Source organism: Mustelus asterias, chromosome 9 (assembly GCF_964213995.1).
Source record: "Mustelus asterias chromosome 9, sMusAst1.hap1.1, whole genome shotgun sequence".
Lineage (NCBI taxonomy): Eukaryota > Metazoa > Chordata > Chondrichthyes > Carcharhiniformes > Triakidae > Mustelus > Mustelus asterias.
In genome coordinates, this window is record NC_135809.1 from 83,732,566 (window position 1) to 83,754,798 (window position 22,233).

The 22,233-nt window shown below is 44.1% G+C and overlaps 1 protein-coding gene across 1 annotated transcript in view; it reads right to left on the reverse strand.

Moving 5' to 3' along the window:
* LOC144498780 (potassium voltage-gated channel subfamily KQT member 1) overlaps positions 1–22,233 on the reverse strand; it is a 709,444-nt gene that overhangs the window by 176,110 nt on the left and 511,101 nt on the right. Inside the window, exons 14-15 of the mRNA XM_078220448.1 lie at positions 18,398–18,444; positions 16,022–16,083 (exon numbers count right to left, since the gene is read on the reverse strand). Coding sequence (XP_078076574.1) covers positions 16,022–16,083; positions 18,398–18,444 — 109 coding nt within the window. The remainder of the gene's footprint in view (positions 1–16,021; positions 16,084–18,397; positions 18,445–22,233) is intronic.

The following is a 22,233-nucleotide window of genomic DNA, read 5'->3' on the forward strand; positions in this document are numbered from 1 at the left end:
TACTTACAACTAATCAAGTCTTTAAGAAACAAAACAATGTGAGTGGAGAGAGCATCAAGACAGGCTAAAAAGATGTGTATTGTCTCCAGACAAGACAGCCAGACATGCTGAACAGACATGCTGAACATTTCCAGCATTTCCCATTTCTATTGGAGCAAAAATTTCGCCAGCTCTCCAGAAAAGCAATCAAACTTCTCGTGAACCTCTGATTCCTCTCAACAAGAAACCCAGCAGCAGATAGCTGAGCTCTGGTTTGGCACAACATTCTAATTTATTTATTATTGTCACAAATAGACTTACATTCACACTGCAATTAAGTTACTGTGAAAATCCCCTAGTCGCCACACTCCGGCGCCTGTTCGGGTAACACTGAGGGATAATTTAGCATGGCCAATGCACTGAACCAGCACGCCTTTCGGACTGTGGGAGGAAACCGGAACACCCAGAGGAAACCCACGCAGACATGGGGACAACGTGCAGACTCCACACAGACAGTGACCCGAGCCGGGCATCAAACCCGGGTCCCTGGCGCAGTGAGGCAGCAGTGCTAACCACTGTGCCACCATGCCATTTCATTCAGATGTTCCTGGAAAGACAGAGTCCTATCTAGAGTCACCCCTAAGGATGTTGGGAGTGTCTTAGCCTCTGGCCTTCCGTGTGGCTATGTACTTTTTTTTTGCCACTGGCATCGTGGACGTGGAATATACAGGATATGGTTTTGGTGGGATGTGACATGAGACAACATGTGCTGCAGTGGTCTGTCAAATTTGTAAAGTCTTTGTCCAGAGAGCAGAAGGATGAAACATGGATGGCACAACAGCTAACATGAGCATAGATGGAACTGCAGAATTCGTAGGGTCCACCTTGGGCAATGGAGAAGTACATGAAGAAGACTGGCTTACCAGAGGGCTCAGTGCTAGCCCCAACCTTATTCTCTATGTTTTGTATATGTATATATACACAAATATACACTAAGAGGTGGCACGGTGACACAGTGGTTAGCACTGCTGCCGCACAGTGCCCGGGACCCGGGTTCAGTTCCAGCCTTGGGTGACTGTGTGGAGTTTGCACATTTTCCCTGTGTCTGCGGGGGCTTCCTCCGGGTGCTACGGTTTCCTCCAACAGTCCAAAGATGTACGGGTTCGGTTGATTAGCTATGCTAAATTGCCCCTTAGTGTCAGGGGGATTAGCAAGGTAAATACGTGGGGTTACAGGGATAGGGCTTGGGTGGGATTGTTGTCGGTGCAGACTCGATGGGCCAAATGGCCTCCTTCCTCACTGCATGGATTCTATGATTTCTATGAAATGACGGGTCAGCAATCACGTTGGGGGTTTTCCGCTCCCGTTTTTTATGGCAGGTTTTGGCGACAGGAGTGGAAAATCTCACGCGAGGCCAAATCATGTTTCGCACTGACGTCAAAATGTGACGTGATTGTCCCCGACTGACAATGGGAGAGCATGAGAAGACCCAGGCTGGGCCTCCAGTAAAGCAGGAAGGAAAAGGCAAGAGTATGGTTGGGCCCTTTGTTAATCAGTCTGACTCTAGAAGACAAGGAGAATGGGAGAAGGCCCTTTATCACAGTGTATTATCAGGAGGGTGTCTCCATTACACAGCATCACCAAGTGGCTGAGGCAGAACGCTATAAAGCTTTGACACATTTTACATTTCATTATCTTGAATTATGTTTATCTGAGCACTTTATCTATGGCACAAGATACCAAGCTGAGCAGTGAAAATCTAACAGCCCGCATCTGAAATTCACTAGCTGCAGCTCACTTGCAGCCATCAATAACAGCTCCAGTCAGCATTTACACCACTTTTGATTAGCTAACAAAGGCATTTTGTCTCTCTCAGGACAAAGTTTGGTCAAGAGTACTGCACTGCTGGATAATTCATCTTTTGGATGGAATATAAAATTGGGAGCTTATCTGACCTCGCGTGGTAAAAAGAGATCCCATGAAACCACCCGAGGAAGAGTAGGGGAGTTCTGCATAGTGTCTTGGGAAATATTTCTCCCCCAAACAGCGTTTCTAAAACAGATGATCTCATTGCTGTTTGCAGGGGCTTGCAGTGTGCCCTACATTATAACAGTGGCTGTAGTTAAAAAATACTTCATTGGTTGTTTTTTTTTAAGTGTGTGCAATAATCACCAAGCCAGACAATACCTTCCGCAGTGACTAAATGGGGCTCTCTGACCCTTGCTCTGAGTTTTGTCAGGGGACAGTCATCAATGATGAGTTGCTGATTGGGGTGCACCACAGCTGCAGCCCAGGTTCCTGCACAGACGCATTTGTGCCAATTTGCTGCACAAAGGTCTTGGCCGATGCCGAAACGGTTAGAGTGCCCAGTGTTGACGTGGCAGGTTGAAGCTGGTGGGTGGTCTGTGGGATCTGTGTTGAGGAAGTAGTTGTTAAAATGGTGGCATGTTGGTTCTATTCTTGATGACATAGAGCCTCTACTGTTATTCCTTGGCACGGCGGTCTTAGCCATACAGGCTGGCGTGGTGGGAGGTGAGCAGCAGATGGATTGGTAAAGTCCTTGTGTCGTGGCAGGCTTGGGTTGATGTAAAACTTCTCCAAGAGCTTTCCTGTTGCAATCTCCTTCTTTATATGAGGGGGCTGTGAACTGCTTCGGTATGTTATGATGTTGCGAAAGGTACCATATCTTATTAAAACTCTTAATCCTACCACTTCCTCTGGTTCAGAGAGAGTTCCCACATTGTCCCAAGAAACTTTCCCTTTTTCTTTCATATATATATATATATGTAATTTTCCCTCAAAAACTCTTCGATCTGGTCTGTTAACAACTTGAAAGCTGCTCTCTGATTTAGAATCTTTATTCCTCGGCCAACATCAAATTAAGACACAACTATCTGCTCACGATCTCACTGCTGATTGTGGGATCTGGCTGTGTGTAGCTGGCTGTCGTACCAATGCCGTCATTGTGTTCTCTGTGAGCACAGTTCCCCATTGAGAGCTCGGGGCTGCTGAATTTTATTAATCTTATGGTGGCCCCAAATAGCATTTTTCAAACTGAAGTCCCGGGCGGCATGGTGGCACGGTAGTTAGCACTGCTGCCTCACAGCGCCAGGGACCCAGGTTCAATTCCTGGCTTGGGTCACTGTCTGTGTGGAGTTTGCATGTTCTCCCCGTGTCTGCGTGGGTTTCCTCCAGGTGCTCCGGTTTCCTCCCACAGTCCAAAGATGTGCGGGTTAGGTAGATTGGCCATGCTAAATTGACCCTTAGTGTCAGGAGGACTAGCTAGGGTAAATGTATGGGGTTATGGGGATAGGACCTGGGTGGGATTGTGGTCGGTGCAGACTCGATGGGCTGAATGGCCTCCTTCTGCACTGTAGGGATTCTATGTAAGAAGTTTAACAACACCAGGTTAAAGTCCAACAGGTTTATTTGGTAGCAAAAGCCACACAAGGGATACACAAGCCACACACTTGCTACCAAATAAACCTGTTGGACTTTAACCTGGTATTGTTAAACTTCTTACTGTGTTTACCCCAGTCCAACGCCGGCATCTCCACATCGGGATTCTATGTCCCAGAGAGTCCACAAGGTGATTAAATTTCTATTTGGCTGACACTAGTCTTCCATATTTTTTCTCCATCTGTTAAGTTATAAACTGATTGTTGTTGTTGAATGCGACTAACAAGTGTTTTCTGCAATGGTGATACTGTTTTCCTTTCAGTAGCTCGCTCTGTTTTTCGGTCCTCTCCCCGAGAGCGTGTCAATATTTGACGAGGTTCGCTCCTACAGCTTGAAAATCATTTGTTCAAATCTGTAAGTAGCCAATGACTGGAGGCAGGGTTGTCGAGAACCGTCTCATTGCCACCTGGGTTCTGGAATGGGTCTCATTCACTGGCACAGAGTCGGTGACGTAAATACAGCATTTGCTTTCATCTTGCTTGTCCATGAATAAACTATTCAATGGCATGAATCCAACGGAATATTCCAACTTCCACTATTTGTCTACGTCTTTGCAAAACAGGACATAAGGAGAGGGCAGGTGGGTTGACAATGCGCTGCAGTGTTTTGTTCAGAATATAAATGGATATGTTTTGAGTAGGTTTAGAGAGGAAATCCTCACTTGTATTAGTCTAATAATCTCAAATTCGGTCTGCTCAGTGGCTGTGTCTGTCCTACAGTGTTTGAAGCTAAGTCCCGAGCAATTTCAACTTATAGGATGTAACAGGAGTGCAGGTAGATCCCTAGCCATTCTCAGAGCCTGTTATTTGCTTTAGGTAGTCATGATGTGGAGGCCAAAACAGATAACCACTCCATCTGATGAAGGAGCTGTGCTCCGAAAGCTTATGGTATTTGCTACCAAATAAACCTGTTGGACTTTAACCTGGTGTTGTGAGACTTCTTAATTTGCTTTAGGGGCAGGTTTCACAGCTGTTACACATTGTCCACAACTCAGAATGACCTGTGTGTGTCTTACAATAATGAATCATCCATTAATTGCCCACAATCCTCCAACAAACATTCTTCAGGGTAATAGAAGGTGAGAACAGGGGCATGATAAATATTGCCAATTATGTTTGTTGTACAGACACAAAATGAAGTGACGGCCATCTTACTTCAGATTCTTCCTTCTACTGGGGCAGCACGGTGGCGCAGTGGTTAGCACTGCTGCCTCACAGTGCCAGGGACCCGGGTTGGGTCACTATCTATGCGGAGTTTGCATGTTCTCACCAGGTCTGCGTGGGTTTCCTTCGGGTGCTCCGGTTTCCTCCCACAGTCCAAAAGATGCGCTGGTTAGGTGCATTGGCCATGCTAAATTCTCCCTCAGTGTACCCGAACAGGCGCCGGAGTGTGGCGACTAGGGGATTTTCACAGTAACTTCATTGCAGTGTTGTCAGCCTACTTGTGACACTAATAAATAAACCTCTACGTCAGAGTTTGATTATACGTCAGCTGTAATTTATCCTGGCACAGTTGGACACTTGAAGAATACTATGCTGCAAATTTGCAGCCTTTTTGATTCAGTAAGTAATTTGAGAAGGCACTAGGACCCCTTGGAAGACTGCTTCTGAAGCTCCCATCTAAAGAGGACATAATTTATCTCCAAGGCATGGCTAGTGGAAGAAAAGTGCTGATGAAATATGAAATGGATTAGGCTGGGGGTTAACATGAGGTAAATCAGCAACCCAGTCAAGAGCCTGGAAAGGATGATGTGCAGTCAGGGTACATGACATTGCTGAAACTTGGGAGCACAGCAACAAGTACACGCAGAGACTAAGAGTTAGGGAGGAGAAAACTGATAGCAGAGAGCTGTTTGGGAAAGGCAGTAAATTATGGTGGGCGTGCAGTTGGAAAAGGCTGAAGGAGGAATTTGTTGAGAACACTTAGTTCATAATTCATTTGTTTTAGAATATAGTTTTTAGTTTTAGGAATTAAAGTTTTAACTGCAGAAAAATGGGACATCTGATTGAGAAACGGATAAACAATCCTGAAGTAAATGTGATTCAAACAAGCCTGGCGCGTATTACACTTAAAAAGTTGCTTGTGTTTGTCTTTCAAGGTTGGAATTATCTCTGAGGTTCTAGTGGAGCCAGGGAAGATAGAGAAAGGGTCGTAAACCCCATTAACAATATAAATTATTCATATGGGTTACAGAATCAAAGAGTTGACCTGAAGGTAAAAATAATTCATTTTGCATTTCTGGTCCAATCATCCCAAAATATGTCTTGTTGCCATAGAGAAACTGAATCAGGGTGGAACCTTAGTTAGAAGATTCTTTTGCATAATTTATCTGTGTGTTTGCTGACAGACGAGCAGTTCAGCCCACAGTCACGAGGTCTTTAAAGAGAATTAAAGGATCGCTTAGCCAAAAGTTAATGGAACAATAACCAAGTAATGTGGAATATGAAGGAGAATTAAAGTGAATGCTAAAGGGCTGTGGCATACCTTTTGGGTTGCTCCCAGGAAATGTGAATGAACCATTGAGATCTTATAAGATAGGAGAACACTTGAAGGGAAGTAAAAAGTAAAACTGAGCTTATAGCATGAGTCTTTATAAGTTTTAGTGTTAAAATTAGTGGTACTTGTTTTAATTTCTCTTTACATACACAATAAAGCTTTGTTCTTGTGAAATCTTGTGGCCTAGTTCTACCAGTTAATTGCTGGGGGTTCGGATTTTTATTTAACTGTTAATGGTCCCTAACAGGATCATAACAGATTTCGTTAGCAAAGAATAAGAAAGGTAACCTGCATTGACACTGTTTTTGTCCTGGACCAGCTCTCCCCCAAATTTATGTTGTGATCTGGTTAGGGACTAGTAACTTCTTGTTGAATGTTTGTGATCCCAGGTATTTGTTAAGAGAATAAAGCCATAAGATTCCATGGTTTTTGAACAAACAAAATAAACTTTACTACACAAAGTCAGAAAAGTAAAACAATTTATAAAATCTATCTATTACTCTAACATTCAAAATTAACATGAGGTAAATCTGTATTGGCAGGCAAACTATGGTCAAACACACACATTATACAATAAATGACAGATGTGACCAAGGCAGATCCTTTGGATTTCTCAGCAACCTACTCAGACATCAATGCTCACTGCGTTACACAATCCCAGTAAAATTCTGCCTCCCTTATGAGGGATCTCAAGCCTTCATTCTAGCCTCTGAAATCCTTCCAAACGTTCCTCTGACTCAGATTACCTCAACAACTGCTCACTTTCTCAATCTAATCTTCCAAGAGGGTTTCAATCTCATTTCCCAAGATGACACAGCCCTGGATTCCTGAGTCTGCACGCCAAAACCTAACTACTGGCACAATTCCAGATCTTTGGCCATGCCACAGCCTGCAGCATAATATCCCCAACTTCCTGCTATCTTTTCAGCTTTCTATGGCTTTGCCCAAGCCCTCACTACTTGGACCCTGCCAACCCAACTCCTCAGAGCTAACAGCAGTACTTCAGCTGCTTTGAGCTTCTTCATTCCTCACCTTTTGACTGAGGCCTCTCTCTGGGTTCCTTCTTCTCCAAACTGCAAAGAGCTACCAAATGGTATTTTCTGAACCCTCTCCAGCACCACTGAACCAGCAACCTTCAACAGCCACCTTCTTGGGGCCTTGGGATTTCTCCTGGGCCCTGACTGCCCAGAGACTGCCAACCACAGTGCCTCTGCTTCATGGAGCTTCTTCCCTTGCTCCTGACTCCCTCCCTAATGACAACTGATTGACCCTTCAACTGCTCTTCACTGACCCTTGAACTGATGTGGATGACCTATCAAAATACAGGGTCCTGCCATTTTTACTAGGATGGATCAAAGGTAACAAGTGTTGGAACGTCCAGTGCTCTCGATGTTGTAATCACCACCACTCACAAAGCACACAGGGACAACAACATTATTTCATGACAAGTATTTTTCATGACCTCAGAATGCCTCAAACTGCCAAGCATTTATTTTTGAAGTGCTGAAGGCCAACACAGTAGTCAATTTGCACACAAGGTCCCACAAGCAGCAATGAGCTAAATGATCTGATTTTCAAAGATGTGTGAGTTAGGTTGATTGGCCATGATAAATTGCCCCTTAGAGTCAGGGGGATTAGTAGGGTAAATATGTGGGGTTAGGGCCTGGGTGGGATTGTTGTCGGTGCAGGCTCGATGGGCCAAATGACCTCCTTCTGCGGTGTGTGGATTCTATGGTTCTCTGGTTTAAGTACTGGCTGAGGAATGAAAGTCGGTTAGGGTATTGAAAGAACTTCACTTCTCGTCTTCAAATCGTACCAGGGGATCTTCTGTGCATCTGAGAGTGCAGTTTAATATCTCCTCTGACAACTGCGATGCTGACAATCCCAACCTTCCCTCAGTCGTACAATGAAGAGTCAGCAAGTTCGAAGTCTGAATCTTCGAAGTGCAGTTAGTGCTATAATTACAAACTCAAAATCTACAATGCATCAGTACAGATAAAAGCGGACGGAAATTGAAGGCATGCATGAGAAAGAAGACCGTTTCGGAAACTGTTACGTACAGGTATTATTGGAAAGATTGGATATGCTTCACAAAAAAAAGTAAACAACTCAATATACTGGATGAGGGATGGGGGAGACCTTGAATCAGACTGAACAAGGCAGATTTCCATGCAGAAAATGGAAAGTACAAACTGGGCACTGAAACTTTAAAAGATCTTTTGAAAATAAACAAAGGGGATATTTTTATACTAACTTAGCAGGTGGGTATAGGATGAGTGTGGGTCAGACTCCTGTTTTGCTAAGAGACAGATTTTACTTTCAATTGAAGTCAATGGAGAGTAATATTGGATGGGGTGTAACACTGGAGTTATTCCCTACCCCTGGGTCTCCAGCTCAGTGAAAATTACCCCTTAGGAAACCCTTTTCATGGATGTTCTAGAGTGAAATGCACTATACACGTGTCAAGGCTGTGAATCATGTTGTATAGGTGTGGATTTAGAAATATTTATTATATTGTTTCCATAAATAAATATCTCCCAAATATTCATGTACCTAATCCAAGTTTAACTTGCAGTGTCCCTCCCCTGTGACGAGTGAGGTAAAGGATATTCTGTTCCTGTGAGTGGGAGCTCTGCACTGATTTTTTTTTAAAAGCAAGTGGGATAAAATGATGGGCAGGATATTCCAGCCCTTGCCGTCAGGGGGATCTCTTGGTCCTGCCGAAGCTGACCCGCCTCCACAGCAGCTCCCCCGGCTGTGGGACGGGTGAGCCATGCAAAAACACCGTAGACATCGGCGAGACTGGAAGATCCCACTGAAGCAGCCTGCACTACTACAAAACACACCGCGGAGGGGCTGGAAAATTCTGCTCATTTTCTTCAGGCACTGAACTGGAATGACTTCATGATTCCAGACAGCACTGACCTTTAACCTGGTATTAGTACTCTGGACCAATGCTCTGTTCCTTTACCACTAGCACTACCCCACTTTTTATCTTTTATTCCACAACATCTTTGTCATATAATCTCCCTTGTGCTATAACCTATACTTGATCTTTTTTTTTAACCACCTGACCATGTGGGGTGGCACGGTGGCACAGTGGTTAGCACTGCTGCCTCACAGTGCCAGGGATCCGGGTTCGTTTTCCTGTCCGTGTAGAGTGTGCACATTCTCCCCGTGTCTGTGTGGGTTTCCTCCGGGTGCTCCGGTTTCCTCCCATAGTATGAAAGACGTGCTGGTTAGGTGCATTGACCCGAACAGGTGCCGGAGTGTGGCGACTAGGTGATTTTCACTGTGACTAATAAATAAACTTGACTTTACACCTGCCTCCCAACACCCACCACCACCACCTCCCCCCCCCCCCCCCCCCCCTTCCCATCAACCCCCCAACTTTCTTTCATCATCATAAAACCCATCACATTTCTACTTGTCTTCAGTTCCGAAGAAGTCAGATTGGGCTCGAAAGGTTAGCGTTCTTTCTCTCTCCACACATGCTCTCAGACTTGAGATTTGCCAGCACTTCCGGTTTTCATTTCATAAATCCAGCATTCGCAGTGTTTTCCTTTTTCGAATGCAAAATTAGAGGGCTGAATTTTAGGCTGTGCCCGCTGATGGGTTTAATGGTGGGGAGTTCATCAAATCCAGTGGGTGACCTGCCAGCCACCCACCCACCTGCCCCTGTCCCCATCATAATTAGACCAGCAGTTGGAGTGGCATTGGGCACTTGTTTGCTGGTGGGTAAATTGGAACCGTTAGGTAGGCAATTGATTCCCAGTTAAGGGCCTCACCAGGCTCCCGCTGAGATGTAACCAGTCATGGGAGAGATCCATGCCAAGCAACCAGCCCAGCAGGTGGCTGTGAGGGCAGGTGCCAGGCAGGGGGATACCTCCTTTAAGGCCCCTCCTGCACCCTGCCAAAGGGCCTCCTCCAAGATGCAATCCGTCCCTTCCATAGTTTGCTCTCCTCCCTTGTCCTCAGACACCCCACCACCCCCATCCCCTCCACTTTCCTTGCAGTCTCTCACTGGAGTCTGCCAACTTGGCATCTGATGGGACCCCCTAATGCTGACCTAAGTCCTGATCCATTGTCACACACCTTTGTTTGGAAGTACTGGAAGTTGGCAACCTCTGATTGGTCGGTAGTTCTCCGAGATGGTGGGAGACCCGCCTCTAGCCTATTCATAGCCAATTGGCTGTTAAATGGTTGATGGTCAGCTGGTGGTCATCTGGTAGGCTCCCCCTCACCAGACTTTTTAACCAATTCTTTTTTTGGGAGGTGGGGAAGAGAAGTAGGCAAGCAGGTGCCTTGTATAATTTACCTCAGAGTTCCTATTCACAACTACCCCAAACACTACTTTCTGTATGAGGCCAATGTAGCGTATCAAACTGCTGATCATAGACTGGCAATTAGCCGGAGCTAAGGACTAACTCGTACTGCCTGCTACTTAATCCTTACTTACAGTGGCGTGATATGTTGCCCAACCAGAACGCTGCTGTGAAAATGCAGCAAGAAAAAAAATCACAGGGCAATTCCAGAATTTGTGCTTTGCATATTCACTACTTAATTACAAATAAATTGGAGGAGGATTAAAAAAAAGATTATTTATAACTGCCCATTACCTCACTATATATAACTGCCTATGTTCCACTGTGGATAACTATCCATTGCTCCACTATATAACTGCCCATTGTTCCACCACATTTAACTGTCCATTGCTCCATTATACATAACAGCTCATTGCCCATTGCTCCACTATATACATCTGCCCATGCTCCACTATATATATAATTGTCCATTGCTCCACGATATATGTCTGCCCATTGTTACACTATATATAACTGCCCATTACCCCACTATATATATAATTGTCCATTGCTCCACGATATATGTCTGCCCATTGCTCCACGATATATAACTGCCCATTGCTCCACTATATATAACTGCCCATGCTCCACTATATATATAATTGTCCATTGCTCCACGATATATAACTGCCCATTGCTCCACTATATATAACTGCCCATTGCTCCACTATATATAAAACTGTCCATTGTTACACCATTCCTTGTGGAGTCAACTACGCTATTGCACTGCTCAAATGAACGTTAATTATAACCTGAGCTTGCCTTTCAATATTATAATAGTGATCTGCTACAGGGCATCCAGAAGAAATGCATCATCACATTATGTTACACTGAACTGCAAATGACCATTGTTTTATCCCAGTACACCATCCATTTTTTTAATCCCTGAACAGTGACACAAATGGAGATTGTACGCAGTAAGAATGAATTAGTTTTTGGTGCATTAAGGGTTAGTCACTGACATTCTCACAGGACAAAACAAAGGGTAATCCTATTAAGTGAAAAAGGAAATTCTCCAGACAAGCGATCTCCAATACCCTGACTCTCTGAGTAGATTACTCATGCAAAACGTAAAGAAGGAAGTTAAAAAAATTGAAATTTATCTTCCAATCTTTTCACTGGACAAGGAAGTAATTGCAGATAGTGTAGAAAACATTACTAAAGTCAGATGATTTACGTGGAAGATTTAGCATCTAAACCAAGGAGACACACTAACCTTGGACTAGACTCTGGGGCTCACACAAGGTCAACTCTCACAATCCTTTCCATCATACTCTGCGTGCTTAGATTTATTTTTCATTTAATTTATCAAAAGGAAACTCTGCCATGTCCCCATAGCTGCTGGCCTGATTTCAAACCATAGGCACATAAGGCAGAGACGGCTGAGGTTCACAAGCGAAAAGAGATGGTCCCTGCGCCATGTCAGCAGTCCCTCTGATTATCAAAGTCAGAGAGGCAGAATGGGCAAGTGAGCAGCTAGGGAGAGAAGTGAGACAGGAGGGAGGGCGAAAGGCAGAGAGAGGGAGGGAGAGGTGGAAAGCGAGTGAGCAAGGGAAAAGAGTGGGAAAAGAGAGAGAGAGAGAGATGGAAAAAGCAAATGAATGAGAGCACAGAAAGGAAACAGGGTGAACCCGAGGACAGAAAACCAAATCAATGCATCTGTTACATTCTTGGTACTGCAACTCCAATCGTTGAGAATGACACTTTAAAATAAGGTTTAATAAAGGGCATGATCTAGATCTATCACCTCTCACTTCCCACAAAACCAGCTGTGATAAGATTTCTGCTGTTCTCTATATCTATCTGACAGTATTCTTCTCTGTTACTGCTTCAAAAACAACGACACATTTTGTTCAGAAGCACGCACTGTGCAATGACGTCTCCACGTAGTTTATGCACCTTCAAACGTGCGCTGTTTCCTAGAATTGATCAGTGAACAATTGCACAAAATTGTACAGGGACTGTTAGGCTCCTGGCCGAGTTCCATGGGAGCAAATCCCAGTTCTCATCTGCGTATTGTATTTTACAAGTCTCTAGCACACTCCGTGGCCTGTGATCTTTGCTGGGACTTTCCTCATTGTACACTTCAGCTGTGATCTTTCTAGGCAGCACTGAGTCGCACCATTCATCTCTTTTTTTCAAAAGGGGCAATGTAGAGTGAGGGGAGCTTCAATTTTACTTTTCCTGTTGGTTTAAAGGTGCATAAACATACAATGAGGACATCACTGCACAGACTATCAGTGCTTCTGAACACAGTGAGTCATTGTTTTTGAAGCAATATTGGAGAAGAATATTAGATGGATAGAGGAAACAGCTGAAATCCTGTGACAGCTGGTTTTGTTGGGAAATGAGAGGTGATCAAAACATAGAAGACAGAAGCAGGAGGCAGCCATTTGGCCCTTTGAGCCAAATTCATCACGATCATGACTGATCATCCAACTCAATAGCCTAATCCTGCTTTCTCCCCATAACCTTTGATCCCATTCGCCCCAAGTGTTATATCCTGCTGACTCTTGAATACATTCAATGTTTTGACATCAACTACTTCCTGCAATGAATTCCATAGGCTCACCACTCTTTGGGTGAAGAAATGTCTCCTCATCTCCGTCCTAAATGGTTTACCCCAAATCCTCAGTCTGTGACCCCTGGTCCTGGACTCCCCCACCATCGGGAATATCCTCCCTGCATCTACCCTGGCTAGTCGTGTTAGAATTTTATAAGTCTCTATGAGATCCCCTCCTCATTCGTCTGAACTCTAGTGAAAACAATCCCAACCTAGTCAATCTCTCCTCATACATCAGTCCCGCCATCCCCGGAATCAGCCTGGTAAACCTTCGCTGCACTCCTTCCTCAGAAAAGGAGACCAAAACTGCACACAATATTCTAGGTGGGGCCTCACCAAGGCCCTGTATAATTGCAACAACACATCCCTGCTCCTGTACTCGAAATCTTTCGCAACTGGCAATAGCGATAGCAACTGTCTTTGCTTATTTTTAAAATAATTAGCAAAAGTGGGTAAGTGAAGAGAATGCCTTTTTATGCAGCAAGTTGCCATAATCTGGAAGCACTTCCTGAAATAGAGCTGATTTAATAGTAACTTTCAAAATAAAGCTGGATAAATACTTGAAAAGGAAATAAAAATTGCAGGCATATGGGGAATAGAGCAAGAAAGCTGGACTAAAACAGAAAAATGCTGGAAAATCTCAGCAGGTCTGCCAGTGTCTGTGGAGAGAGAATAGATGTGGAGATGCCGGTGTTGGACTGAGGTAAGCACAATAAGAGAGTAAGCACATGAGAGAGAATAGGACCAACGTTTTGGATCTGGATGAGTCAAAACATTGGCTCTGTTCTCTCTCCACAGATGATGTCAGGCCTGCTGAGATATTGCCAGCATTTTCTGTTTTTGTTTCAGATTCCAGGGTCTGCATAAATTTGCTTTTCAAAAAGTAGGACTAATTGGATAGCTCTTTCAAAGAGCCACCAAGGACACAATGGGCTGAATGGCCTTCCTCTGCACCTACAATTCCATGGTTTTCTTCCTTCACACTCTGTTTGAAAAGCAATGAAACCTGGCCGTCTGGAAGTTGACAGGATCAAGTGTAACTCTGGATTCACATTCCACACGAAGTCAAGGGAGAGTAATAGGGAATGGGGTGTACACCCTGCAGTTTGCTCAATCCCGTTGGTTCCCACGCTACAGGTAAGGTTCCATTTACCCCCCGCTTCCCACCTCCAATCCCCTGCTTCTTTAACCTTGTGAAAGTTGCTCTTCACCTGGCACACCTCGCTCTCACCACTAAAAGGCGATAATACAGAAAGGGGCCATTCAGCCCATAGTGTCTGCTCCAGCAAAATGCTAGCATTTTCTCCCTTAGTGCCTCACCCTCTAAATTAGCGCTGGTCTCCTGGTTGGGACAGTGAGATGCCTGCTCACACACACTAAGTAGGGGGAAGTTGGTTAATGAACACAGAGAGGGGGATTTCCACCACCATTGGAATTCACCCACGAACTGAGGTGCGACTTCAAAGCTTTGACATTCTGAGAAAAGGCAAGAAGGACAATATCGTGATTTTCTTTGAACTGAGATTTGGCAGAGCTGGAAGTCCCCAAGTCCTAATTTAAAATCTCTGGTCTTTGAAGATCATATCTGATAAAGTGGTAGCACACACAATCAGGGGATCACAATCAGAATATCCTGACACAAATGTATTGAAGTCTTGAAGATTTTCAAACAGCAGAAAAAAGCAAATGATGTAACATCCAACAGGGGATTTCTTTTCCACACTGCGTCGCATGGAACATCTCCACAACTTTAATAAAACAGAGAATTAAGACTTTTTATCTTGTTACACAATCTAAGCAGTCTGCGTTGAATGACTGATGCCTTGCATTGTTTATAGGCTAGTTATCATAATGGATAGTTCACAAGATCGCAAATTACCCTCCTCAAACTGTTAACCCACCCTGGTGTATGGCTGTACAAAGTTGCTGCTGGATCACCTCAAGTCTCCATCCTTCACGAGTAAGGTCAAGGCAAAATTTTCCAGACTTCCACAGCCAATGGGCTTTGAAAGCAGATAATCAGGTGAGTATTACTTCAGGTGATTTACTTTCCACTGATTTCCAGTACAAATATCATGAGGGCTACACCATTAATTATCTGATAAGCTGTCTGCTGTGTTTGACATGGCTTTGATTGTGCTCTGTGGTTCTGGAAAATTCCATTCACGGTATCAACTATAGGGTTCATAATCTGGAGCAAGAACCCTGGCTGTTGTTTTTTGTTTTGTTCCCTCCTCCCCACCGTGGAAGGCTGAGGTTATAACATCGTACCAAAATCCTGCCTGAAGGTCAACCAACTGGTCAAAGGTCAAAGATGAAATCCAATCCTAGTCTAGTCTGTCTGGCTCAGTATGGTCCCAGGTGGTGCACTTCCTGATCAGCTGTATCCTAATTAGGATTATAGCCTTGCAACAACTCTTACATATCCGCTATTCATCATTGTACACTTCCTGCCCTCTTGTGGCATTGCTCAGCTGTGAGTCAGAGAACGCGAGATGATTGACATATACAGAACCATGTTGCACTGAGCAGGAGGAGGAGAGAGGGGCGTTGGGAAAAGCCCTGAGCACCAACAAACACCGTCCAGGCTAACGTTCAGCATACTACAATGCGCTTCAAATAATTCACTTTCCTATGTAAAATTAGCTTCTGAAGACATTATAACCACCCGTAGGTTTCAAATTTCATTGTTTATCATTACAGATTGCAGAACACTTAAGACTGTACACCGGAAACCTTTTTTAGAGACTCATTTTTGTAATTAAAGCGAGATGATCAAATTCCTTATCCAGGTGATGCTGAGAGTGAGGGGCCAGCAGTCATGTTCCTCTGATCTGGCCACCAGGCAGGGCGAGAGCACAAAAGTGACTTTTCCTTTCTCGCTCTCCCTTCCTTTGAGAAGCCACCTGCTATCTACTCAAAGCCAAGCACTAAGGCCGAGATTAGGAACTCAGCAGGAAAATCGAACGTGTACCCTTCAATGTCACGACAGTGATCCGGCACCTTGCTAAATCCTCCACTGAAGCGAAGAACACTCATCAGAAATGCGGAGGCCCGCAAAATAGCAAATTTCTGCTCAATATCAAGCTATGAAGAACTCAAACAAACCAGATGTGTGTGTTGACAACCTCACAAAGTGCAAGCCGTAAATCTCTCTTACCTTCTCTTCTACTCTATTAAGTCTTGCTCCAATTGTGTTCTTGCCCCTGTCCTGGCTCTTTTCTGAAATAGACCATGAGAGGGAGAATGAGCTCATTACTTGTTGCTGTATATTTCAAACGATTTAGCAGAAAGTGACTGCGATACATTTGGACAAATATTTTTACAACTGATAAGAATTAATTGCATCATAAGCCTTCCGTAACTGCAAAGCTCGTTAAAGTATCAAATTCACGTTTCAGAATTATTTTTCTTCCCTCCGCCACCGAATGGTCCCCGCGAACCAGATTAGTTTTCAGGCTGGACTGGGTTGTTACATCTTAAGACTTTACAACTGACTTGCAATTTTAACCCCTTCAAGATGAATAAAGCAGGTAGGATGCAGAACCATCTTCTCACCAGTGAGAAATGAATCAAGTCTGCATTCTGGCTGTGCCAAGGCATACAAGGTCAATCTCACCACTGCTGCCTCACAGCGCCAGGGACAAGGGTTCGATTCCCGGCTTAGGTCACTATGTGTCTGGAGTTTGCACATTCTCTCTGTGTCTGCATGGGTTCCCTCCGGGTGCTCCGGTTTCCTCCCACAGTCCAAAGATGTGCGAGTTAGGTGGATTGGCCATGCTAAATTGCCCCTTAGTGTCAGGGGGATTAGCAGGGTAAATATGTAAGGTTACGAGAATAGGGCCTGGTTGGGATTGTGGTCGGTGCAGACTTGATGGGCCGAATGGCTTCCTTCTGCACTGTAGGGATTCTATTATATTCTATTCTATTCTAAATACCGTCCAATCTTGGGCAAAGCAAGGCATACAGGGAGCAAAAACATGTTGGAGTGGCATCACTGAATGCTTTATTCAGCAACTTCTTCTATGGCCCATTAACTCACTCAGTCAGTGGGTAAAGGTGTCAGTGCTGGGGAAGGGTACATTTTCCCTTTTTCTGCATATGCAGCCTCAGAAACAAGGCTCTGACGGGTCAAACACAGTCCGAGCCGGATGGAGAGAGAAGCTTCTTCCACACTTGCTGCAACATCAGAAAACCTACTGCCGACTGCTTTTGTGGAATATTTCCAAAGCAACTTTCCTATAACCTCTTTGAATAAAGCTGACAGTTTCTTGCCAACAAATGCTAGATTCTATCTCGATCAGTACTCCAGACTCATACTTAAGCTGCTCATAGTTTGGGGCAGGCACTACACTGCCCAAGCTCACCTCACAGTACATTTCTTTCCTCAATCGAGGTTAGATTCTATTCCCAAGTTCAAACTGAAGATAAAAGGTTTTTTCAGTCCTCGTTTTTTTCAACTTCTCACCATTTTTATCCCTCTCGAAGGCATTAATGACTGACTGAGGTATTATCCCACAAATGCCAGGCACCCTCCAAGAGATCACCCTGGCAAGTACTCATCACATATTATAGAGTGGTGATGAGCTGTTCTGCTGTGCAGTGTTACAGTTAAGCCTGACCACGGCCTCCTCCAGTATCCAAACACTTTCCAGCACTCGCTGAGTCAGCAACAGGATTACTGCCTGCTTTTCCTCTCTCTAATCGAGAACAAATTGCAGCACTCTAACATACCCTCCATCCTAAATTCCTCATCTGCATCCCACAGCCGTCATCTAAGTCACTGCCAATCACTTCCTCATCTTTCCTCGTTTCAAACTCTCCGACAATCAGCCTCCATTACTGGGAGAAAGTATTCCCTGTCGCACTCTCCAGCTGGATCTGGACTGGAGAGGCATTAACACCCACTTTCCACGCAGCAGATTATAAAGTGCCGTTCCCCTTTAATGATGGGAATTTCTTGCGAGTTGTCCTGATGAGTGCAAGACAAAAAGCTTTGATAGCATGTCTTTTTTTCAGCAACATTCAAGATCTGTGCTTCCAAACATTTTGTATAATGTCAACGAGGCGAATGCGATTAGCTCAGTTGGCAAGAGTGCGGTTCAGATTGGCACCGACAGCGCGGGTTCAATTCTTGTCCCCGCTGAGGGAGACCTAGAGCCAGCACTTCACCCTGACCCTGAGAGTGAGAGGCAATGGCAAAACATCACTGACAAAAACTGCCAAGAAAAACATGCAGCATCAGCAGACAAAGAACCAGAGATCTGCCTTTGGGCAGAACACACATGAAGGATGGTTACATTAAAGGTATTATTTAAGTGGAAGTTACTGTAATTGCTGTCCAGTGCTCTGTCTCTGATCTACTAACCCAACACAACTGGGATTGAATTTGGGTTCTTTCTACCCTGATGGCTCACTTCCATAACACGTAGTAATTGGGTGCAGTGTGAGAATTAAAAAACCTATCCAGCCTTCCCGCAATGGAGACCACTTTGAACTTTTCTGTCAGATTGAATGAAGCGGTTGGTATAGTTACCTGAGACAGATAGGAACAACGTTGGTTTTCCTAAGGACTGGTCTAGTCTAGGAAAGAAGATAAAAATCGAATTAACAATGAATTCACCAGACAAGTGATTTGATACTCTTTACAATACATAGTCAAAAACTTGTCATTTTAAAGACTTTTACATTGAGAGATACAATATTGAGAAGAAACAGAAACTGTGGGGTAGAATTTCCGGTTTGGTCACAGCCAATGAACCAGGTGTAAGTTGTGTCCAAATGTACTCTGGGTTTAAGAGATGCTTTTTTCCCCTCTCCAACCAGTGCAAAAGAAACAACTGGACATAATCTGTGTTTGAACCTTCATAATCATTTGTACTTATTTGGCTGAATTCAGGCAGATGAGTAGAAGCTCCCCGCTCAGGTGCACAATACAGAGATACAATGAAATGTGAATTTGCCCTTTTAAAATTTGGGCCTTGCATTGCTTCACAAATTCTCATTTTACGCAACCTCCTGGAAATCTAATCCATGCCGGAAGAGGGCCTTGACATTACATTGAGTTCCTCAGACTTGCTTAGAGATTCTCAGAGGCTTTGAATTCCTAAGTGGGTTAGGAGCATATGAGAAAGCAGACAGCACTTTGGCTCCTGGTGCAAGGAGACAGGCATGGAGATTGGCCCAATTCCTTTACAGCACTGATCTTAGAATGAATATTTGTAATGCCCACAGGATTCCTCACTGGGAAATAGCTCCACTGCCTGGTAACAATGAACACGTGTGCAAAGATTGGAGATCCTTGAGAATTTTCCCGAATTGTTAAACTTTCCTCACGGACATTATTAGCCCTCATTTGACCAACACCACAGATTCAGTCCTGTAGTGGACTAACATTCAACTGCTCTTCCTCACCATCTCCTAGTGCCAGTGGCACCAGTGCCCAGCCTGGCAGCAGCTCGCTAGCCTGCTTTCTCAGATGAGGAAACAAAGGGGCACTGGGTGACAAGTCATAAAAGTTTTATTTTTATGTGTGTCTTGCTTGTTCATTGTTGGCTCGGTCCTACATTCCAGTGCCAAATTCTCTTCATATGCTGAGGTCTGAATAGCATGCAAACCATTTTTCAGGAAATAATGAATCTGAAGCCAGCATGTTTAATACGCATTAAGCAATGCTGCTCACGAACACTGGCCAGGTTCTCAATACTGAGTTCAGGGGAAGTGAAGGCAGTGATGTTGTCATTGAGAGGTATTGTCATTGGAACCAGAAACCAGGGTAATGTTCTGGGGATCCGGGGTTGAATCCTGCCACGGCAGCTGGTGAAATTTGAATTCAATAAAAATCTGGAATTAAAAGCTTAACAATGACCATGAAACCATTGTCGATTGTTGTAAAAACCCATCTGGTTCACTAATATCCTTTAGGGAAGGAAATCTGCCATCCTGACCTGGTCTGGCCCACATGAGACTCCAGATCCACAGCAACATGGTTGACCCTTATGTGTCCTCAGGGATGGGCAATAAATGCTGGTCCAGCCTATGATGCCCACATCCCATGAACGAATAAAAAAAATCTTCAGACCACGAACTCTGTTCTCCATTTTGTATTCCCCTCTAGTGCTAATCTGTATCTTTAATGCTTTCAGACAGCACTGATCTTTAATCTGGACCAATGCTGTCATTACTATCATTGCCCTCTCTTTGACTGGAACTTTCCCGCCTTTCATGCCAGCAAGATGGTCCCGCGATGTGAACATAGATTTCAATGGCTCGCTGGCCCCGCCATGGGGAAAATTACGGCCTCGGAAGTGAGCAGTGAGACAGATAGGACGATGGCTTTCTCTCTGACTACTCTTGCTGTTTACAATATTGGAAGAACATCTGGCACAATGTTACTTCCAGTTTTTTGTGGCACCTTGACCTTTTGTCCCCCTCATAATCCCCAGACGTTCCCTGCCCTCTCTCCCGCAGGACCCTTGCTACTTACCTGTCCTCCAGGTCCCAGAACATAATTCCAGGCTGCTCTCTGAAGTGCCTCATCTGGCCACTGCAGCACTATGGCTGGAGGAACTGGAGATCTGCTAGCCAATCGGTTCGGCTGGCAGCTCTTCAAGGTGAGACTCCCTTTCGAGTGAGGGCAGAGGTCCCGCTTTATCAACACTCGTTAGAACACAATATGGCTGCTGGAGTCTGCGAGGAGGTGTTCCCAAAAATTCAAGCCCAAGTAGATTTTGGAGACTTTAGTATTGGGAGGCAAATTTTAAATTAACCAACACCTCTTACTTGAGGCATGTGACATGCACTGTGGGATTTGCCATAGAGAATGCTAAAAGTCACAACTGTTTTAGCATTCTCTATGGCAAGTCCCACAGTGCATGTCACATGCCTCAAGTAAGAGGTGTTGGTTAATTTAAAATTTGGTGGCAGCGGCAAAGGAAAACCAGCGGCAAAGGAAAACCAGTGTGATAATGCTGCCTTTACACTTCTCAAACATTTTAACTGGCGCTTAGCTGAGATAAATGGCAACTCACACACCTTTGTAAAAATTGAACAAAAAGGTCAGGAAGCTCAATTCACAGACTAAGAGAAAGGGTTTTGACCAGCTGTGCACCGTAAAGATGCACTGAACCTGCCAGGTGGAGGGCTGGGCAAGGATGGCAGCTCATTAACTTTCACTCAAGCCAAAGGACACGGCACTGGGCTGTTGAGTGAGTCGACTTGGAGTCAATCACAAAGGAGGACAGTGGAACAGGGTTCTGAGTTAATGAGCAGAGCCACAGTCAAATTCTTAGTTTTAGCCACAGCTGTGAAGAAAAGAGTTAAGATGACTTTCACCTAATGCGATAATGTTAACAGATTGTTCATATGTGAATATTAAACTCTATTAAAGTGAATGAGAGATTATTTTAATGTTAAGAATCTATACTCATATATTGAATAATGACATATATTAATATATTAAGTTTAATTGAAATATCTGTTGACCTCAGTCAAAATGCGAGCACTGCAGAGATGATGGAAATTCAAGAGTTCAGTAATTAAAAGTCATTTAGTCAGCCAAAACACAATGTAGTTTCAAGTTTGGGACAGATTCTGAAATATTTAATATCAAAATGTAAAAGGCCCTATTGTCCAGACATAGAAAGTGTCAGTTCAAGGGTCCAGGACTGATGCTATCAATTGTTTTGGCAATGTGTCAGTGGAAAAGGTATTCGGATGATAGCATCCTTAGAGAGGCATAGCAACAAGGAAGTGAACCATGCTGGGGGAGGAAATCCGGTTTTTGGATTGGTAAATGAAAGATTGTCAAGTGAAGTAGTGCATCGCAATTGGCTGAGGTAATCTGTTATGTTTTGGACTGACATGTTAACGTGAAATGAAACTAATTAGAAGGAGTACATTAGATATCGAAAATGGATTTTGGCTCAGTGCCTCAGATCTTTGGAGGGATCTTATCGCTAACTTGAGCTATTTGACCATCCGAAGGCTTCCCATGGCCGAGGTTAAATGTTTGTCTTGTAAATTATTTTTTTCATGTTTTTCAATAAATTTTGAAACACCTTGTGCTAAGATCTTGCCTTTGCAAATTTAATTCTTAGTTTTCTTAAGTTTTTAAAGAGAATCAGGCCACCGATGGAGAAAATCCCCACTACAAGCACCTTGTGGCAGGAGAAAAAGATCCAGGTGTCATGGAAAACTGGATGTAACACTGTGCCAAATATTCTTCCAATATTGTAATCAGCAAGAGTAGACGGAGAGGAAGCCAAACTCCTATCTGTTCTATTGCTAGCTGCCTCTGCACTCAGCAGAAGGTCAAACACCATTGTGCTAATAGCTTGTGCTGCTGTCAAGCTGCTCTTCTTAAAGGCAGTC